We start from the raw sequence: 6481 nt of genomic DNA, 5'->3' as shown, positions 1-6481 counted from the left end.
TCACACTACCTGCATGCCTCTGTCATGCCCGTCTAACTGCACTTTCAGTTTGTGAAGCTCTTCGATCTCTCGGTTGTGGCGCTCCGTTTTGTGCCGCACCAAAGAGCGGTAGAAGTGAATGGTGAAGACGACAAAAATCAGACCCACTGGGACCATGATGATGGTGGAGACCAGCGCCGACTGCCAACCCGCATGGCCACTGGGCTTCTCGACGTTGGTGGTCTCGTTTTTCAGGATGGAGCCCACAGGCAGAAATTTTATCCAGCACAGAAGCACAACTTCTGCAAGGAAAAGGAGGATCCCCAAGACGGTGGAGAAGCCCCACGCCAGCTCGATGTAGGGATGCATGCGCTCGTGCGGGGACTCACTGATGGAGTTCAGGTTGTGGATGTTGCTCACTGCTTCCACGTTAGGCAGAATGCAGGTGCTGATGAGAAGGGCAAAGAGATGAACTGCCACGAGCACTGTCGTGCAGGCACTGAAAGCGATCAGCAGCATCTGGGGGTACTTGTACTGTACCTCCAGCTGCACCTCCACCATGGCAACCTGGGGGGGAAAGGAAGAAAAAGCTCGTCAACAGCTGCTAGTTTTCCTCTTTTCAAGGCTTTCATCCAGGAAAGCATCTTTATTCAGGAAGAGCACCTAAGGTCAAGTACACACTCAAGTGCTTTTTAGAAGGATCATTTTCTGTTTCCCATGAAGGCGTACACGAGTCTGCAGCTTGGCCTTTCTGAAGGCTCAGGCGCACGTTTCCGCGCTGTAGTTTGCTGAAATAACGGATCTCTCCTTGCAACCGTGAGCCATACGAACCGCATCAAACCAAAACACGCAACAGAAGGAACTCATTAGACAACAAGTGGAGCTCGGAGGCAGCTGACAGCCTGCTAGCCCGCCCGCCCATCACACGTTCTCCTTCCGCTCATCGCTTGCGGCTGCAGTGCAGGAAGTTTCGACTTCAGGCGCGTAAAGAAAAGCAAAAGCAAGCAGCTCTTCTGGCCAGCGGCCAGCAAGGTTTCACTACCCCCCATGGGAAGCACGCAAGCTACTTTACAGTTTAAGTTAGTCCGTAGTTAAAATAGCTGCCTTCTATTCTCAGAACGTTGTACGTTTGTTTTTATTACAAATATGCCCAGATACAAGTTATTTATATCATCAAATTTCTCCCTTGAGAGCTCATAACTTACTGATATACTCAGCAGAAGTGGACAGCTACTGCGTATGGGCGTGCTCAGCTCAGCGACTCAGACAGGACTGCTTTCTCAAAACAAGAGCTATCGTACAGCAAGTCTCTAAAGCTGTCTATTTTTTCTTTAGTCAAATCAAGCTTAACAAGCAGAATAAGCGCAAGAGAGCAGGGGGCTCTTCTGAGATCGGAACTGGAATCAGCACAAAAATTTGTAAAATTGCTTAACCTACCTGCGAAGTAAAATAGTACTGGGTGGTGGCATCCCTGAAACTTTTTGCTAAGAGAAGCCACAAAAACAGCAGACAACACTATCAAATATTCCTCTCTAGTAACTCTCTAGTGGCTTGCTTGGATCTGCGGCTGCGCTTCACGGTTTGCACAGACACTAACTTGCCTGGCAGCAGGCAAAAACCTGCGGCGACGCCGGGCGACCTGCAGCCCAGCTTGCGGGATGCGTTAAGGAAAGGAGAAGGCGATGCTTGGATGTCTGCCTCAGGGCAGCGCCTCCCAAGAGCATCATGAGAGGGCAAAGTCCGAACAAGGAACTCGATTCTGGGGGATAGACGGATTTTACACAACAGACTCATGATTACCGTATCCAGACTTCGCATGAGACCACCACCATTTCAGGCTCTGTGTGATAACCTGTACCATTCGCTCTGGCATTACTTGTTAATAATATTATTATTCAGGCACTGGAAGATTCAGGGTACGCTCATGCTCTCCCAGTTGGTAGCCCTGAAAAGGATTAAAGGGGATGGAAGCAAGTCCCTACGTTGTCACGACTGCTGCCTTACCTGCATGTACTTTGAAACCATCGGCAGCCTGAACGAGGGGATCGCAGTCAAGCCTGAACATATTTAGCAGCAACTAAGACACAACACGTGGGTCTGCGGTGGCAAATGGTCAAACTCTGCAAGTCCAGGTTTTATACCTACATCAACTATTTAGGATATTAGAGACACCACAAATATTGTGCCAGCTCTTGGACGTTCCCAGCCTGCTGGGGAGATTAGGAACACATGGGGGGTTTACCTTTTTTTTGTTGTTGTTTTTTTTTGTTTTGTTTTGTTTTGTTTTAAAAGGCTTTTGCTTGCAGTTTACAGTAGTTCTTGCTGCACAGTGGAGAAAATAACGCAGAATTGGCTTCGCCATCTATTGCAAGGTCAATTTAATTAAAACACATTACACCCTGCCTTGCCTATGTTCTCTTTGCAGTTCCCCTTACATTGCTTCGAGGAGGAGGAGATCAGACTTATTCTCTGCTGTACTGTTCTGTACAATGAATTTGCACAGCGCTGGGACTGTCAGTCACACCCTATCAGCCAGGAAAAGCTGCAGGTATATCGTTCATTCTTGGGTGCTGTAATACCCAGAGATGTAGTATTCAGCAAGCTGAATAGGAATTGTACCTGCATGTTCAATTTATAGCTTTATATTAAAGCTGAAAGCCTGGCTGATGTCAACGTATCAATTTCTACTTGTTATCCTTCGCGTGAGCAGCACTTTTCAGCTAATTGGATGTTTCCTCCCAGACTAACCTATTCCCTAGGGCTAGCTTCAGCTGTGCAACGTGATGAATTTTTAACACTGACTGATGGCTCAGTAAGAGGTATTTCAGGGAAAAACATCAACAATCCAGATAGGGCAGCAAGGCAGGAAAACAGTTCATTTAATCCGAACAAGTACTGGAAAGGCGAATGAGCTCTTGTTGCTTTACCCTGTACAGACTGTCATGTCATTCTCTGACCGGGATAAGAGAAAGAGGACAAGCTGACATAACCCATTTAAAAATCATTAAATACGCTGCTTGGTCTGTAAAACTATTAATATGTCATGCTTGATACAATTATACTCTTCCATGGTAACAGCCCCCTTTATTTTAACCTCTTCCCAGAAGCCAAGGTGCTGAGGGCTTGACTTTGCAAGGCACTGAGCACTCCGCCGAGCCGCAGACTATTTCAGCGTAGGCTTAATTTTAAGCTTGAGAATCACCTTGTTGTAAGCCATGCTCATGGGTTTGCTAAAGGACCGAGTACTCAGCACATTTTAGAATTAAACTGCAATTAAATTACACGCAATTATGAGGTTTTCCAGACCAGTATAGCCCAGACTGTCCACAACAAAGATGATGCTCACCTTGAGAAATTTAGACCAGGATAGATAGTATCAGGCAAAAGGATGACAAATGGCTTAACATAAACCATGTTACGGTCACACAGATGGTTTGGCAGCCTGTAAAAACAATCACTCCAGCAGATCTGTTAGTTGGTTTTTTGGTTTTTTTTTTTTTAAATCAAATACATATCCTGTAGCAACTGGACCAGTATTGAGAAGACTGATTAGCAGTAACTGCTCTTATTTCCATCAGGGAAATTATTAAGGAGGTTTCCTAAGCTCCCTCTAAACCTCCTTCATCTGCAGTCTCCCTGGGGCAAACGCAGTAGCCCTACAGCCCACCTCCAACCAGACCTGGCACTGGAAAGGACCCACAGCCTCCCGATCTGCCCAACTCTGCCAGAAATACCGGAGATAGCATCGAGTAACGAGGAAGGTTCGCATTATTCTGCAGCCTGTCCAGAAGGAGCTGGATCAAAGCCACCGCCTGTTGATTAAATATCCATCAGCTCATAATAATTTTCAGCCAATATGGAACTGGCTTGAATCAAACACGCTGACGGGGAAGTAAATAAAGGCAATAGCCAAGCCCTGTATGACATTTGTTTACATAGTTAAATGCACACGGGGCTTCAGGGAAACTATTTAACTCTAAATAACTTCTCTACTGTCATCGATAGCCAAATAGATGCTTTTATTGGAGAGTAAACATCCGTGTACCAAATATCTGTGTGCCAAATTACCAAGGGAGAAACAACCTGGTAGGAATGGGTACCTCAGCTTTCACTGGCAGGTCCAGTATGATCGGCTGGGAAAAAGCTTGCTAATAAAGAGAATTCCTTCCTGCAAAAGCTTTTCTTTCTGACAGTTACTGATTTCAAGTGCACTTACTATGTTAAGCTGGTGATTATAATTAACACTACTTATACCTATGTGTTTATTTGACTTGCATTTTAAACAGTTTAAAGAGAACATTAGTCAAATGGTTAATTTTGTGTGTTTGCCAAGGACTTTCAGCAACTTTCTGTTGGGTGAGTTGAGAAGGCATGCTTTGTTTTCAGATACGTGGTTCAGCCCCGCAGTGTGGGTGGGCTGCCAGCCCCCTCCCCGAGACCCAGTGACACCAGTGACAGCACATCCCAGCACGGTTACCTGCTCCTGTAAACATGCTGCCTAGATAGATCAGTTCACAACAACAAAAAAATGTTCATTTAATCCTCATGTTAAAGAGAACGGTCACAAATGACGAACACAGAACTCAAGTAACCCAGAGGCACAAAGGGCAAGGACATGAGTGGCTTTTTGGAGTAAGAAAGCTTCTGAGTGAAAGAAATCTATGGGAGAGCACTCAACTTTCTCAAAATGCGGAGGTACCTTCTGCCATTTCAGCACACAAGCATGGTTACAAACCAACACACGCTGCGTGGAAAGTTTTTGCGAGCATTTCTTGCATGCAGTCTGCGAGCGGAGAGGAATCACCAAGCGACCAAGCTCCCTCTCTCCCCTGCAGCCTGCTCCCACCTAACTCCCCCCTTGCATTTTTCCAGCTTCGCTTTGGGTGACAGACTTTGCCATCCCAGGCTGTTGTAATGTTGATAGTTCATACTCTAGGGGGGCTCGGGGGAGGAAAAAGCATCGGAAGAAGCTAAAATAAACGAAGGAAAGCTATCCAGAAAGTTCCCGAGATCGGTCTTCCCCCAAGCTTCGGAGCTGCAGGATGCAACACCTCCACATCACCCCGGCGTTGCCCTCTGCCCCTCCGCATTCAGCTGACGGCCAGACCTGCCCATTTCCCCAGCAGAAAACCTCCCCCAAACAGGTTTCAGTTCTCACTCCCAATAAGCCAGAAGGGGAGGGGAGATGAAGAGGCTCACACCCACACAGCATGGCCGTGCTTTGCTATCCCCATGGCTTGGACAGGTCTGAGCACTGGACCACCAACTGTCTCCATCTTGTTTATTTGCTGCTCCCTGACATGGGTTCAACCTACGCAGCTAGCTTCCAGATAACACCCAAGCACTGCACGGAGGAAAGCAAGTACCGGGGATTATTCCCAATAGGCAGCACTGACAAAAATATACCAGGTTTGGCTCCCTGCAGGCTACAGAGTCCTCTGACACCGGGTCCGAGGCCGCAGGGCCTCTTCTCACACCTCAGCGTATAACACGATCTCCCCGATCACGCTATGCAAACTTCACTCTGGCAGACTGTGACCCGACCTCCACCTTATTTTAGACACTGTGACCTGAAAAAACACATACAGAAATTAAGATAACATTCAGGAGCACAGCAACCGCAAGGGCCCGGAGGAGCTCCACGCCCGAGCGCAACCTCACGTGAAGGCGAAGGCAGCCCAGCGATGAATGGCCTCGGGGCCCAGGTCCTCTATTGTTTAGCAACAATAAAAAAAAAAAAATAAAAAAAAAAAAAGAAAAAGTGCTGGTGGAGCATTTAGGATCCCTTGCAGGTAGGGGATTAGTATTTTTAAAGGGCTGACTCGGGCGTGCGTGGGTTGACTGTCAGGCAGCTCACGTACCCGTGCTGCCTCGAGAGAGCCAGCATCCAACTTCCCAGCAGCAGGCAAGCAGAAGCCCCTAGGCAGATGCCTCCTGCCTCTTCAGAAACCCACAGTACGTCCTGCTTCTTCACAGGAGGAAAAACACTGATTAACAGATGATTTTAGAGAACCAAAACCTTCACGATCCGGCAAGCGTTGCTACAAAGTACACGTACCATAGCAAATCCAGAGAGCAGAGCAGAGGTTCTGCTGGAAGCTTTCAGTTTGGCTCGGCTCAGGTACAATTTTCTCCACGAAAGGGCTTGAACGGAGTGGTGGTTTGACGTGACCAATTCCAGATAGCTGCGCCGCACCCAGTCCCGATAATCCATGCCTTTTGTGCCAGGTTCAGAGCAGCAAGCAGGAGTGGAAGGATCCACCGGAACGTTTAATTCAGCACTCATGATGAGAGAAATGCTGCGGGAACAAAATAGTTACGCTCAGAAGGAGGTAACAGACAGGACAAGCATCAACTACTGGAAAAGCTATGGTTTTTTTACTTAAACTTTAAGTTGCCCTCGGTCAGTGGAAAAATGACAGACCAAATACCATCACATTTGCAAGGCACAGAACAGAGACAGGACCGTCCATAATTGCTAAAAATGACCATGAGAACTAGG

General features: G+C 47.2%; 1 protein-coding gene across 1 annotated transcript; it reads right to left on the bottom strand.

The window, feature by feature from the left end:
• Positions 1–6265, bottom strand: ORAI2 (ORAI calcium release-activated calcium modulator 2). Its single transcript, XM_009885121.1, has 2 exons — positions 6038–6265; positions 1–546 (listed from the first exon to the last, which is right to left on the bottom strand). Exons 1-2 carry the CDS (start codon positions 6263–6265, stop codon positions 1–3), a joined length of 774 nt encoding a protein of 257 aa, XP_009883423.1.
• Between the last annotated feature and the right edge of the window lie 216 nt (positions 6266–6481).

This window comes from Charadrius vociferus, unplaced genomic scaffold, assembly GCF_000708025.1.
Source record: "Charadrius vociferus isolate BGI_N301 unplaced genomic scaffold, ASM70802v2 scaffold54, whole genome shotgun sequence".
Taxonomy (NCBI): Eukaryota; Metazoa; Chordata; class Aves; order Charadriiformes; family Charadriidae; genus Charadrius; species Charadrius vociferus.
The sequence above is the reverse complement of the archived record's forward strand: the minus strand, read 5'-3'. Positions and strand labels throughout refer to the sequence as shown.

Excerpts from the sequence above, each read along its gene's own strand:
- ORAI2 (XM_009885121.1), bottom strand. The coding sequence starts at position 6,265 with ATGAGTGCTGAATTAAACGTTCCGGTGGATCCTTCCACTCCTGCTTGC. Across the intron at positions 547-6,037 it reads TGCTCTCTGGATTTGCTATG|GTTGCCATGGTGGAGGTGCA; the intron begins GTACGTGTACTT and ends TTTCCCCCCCAG.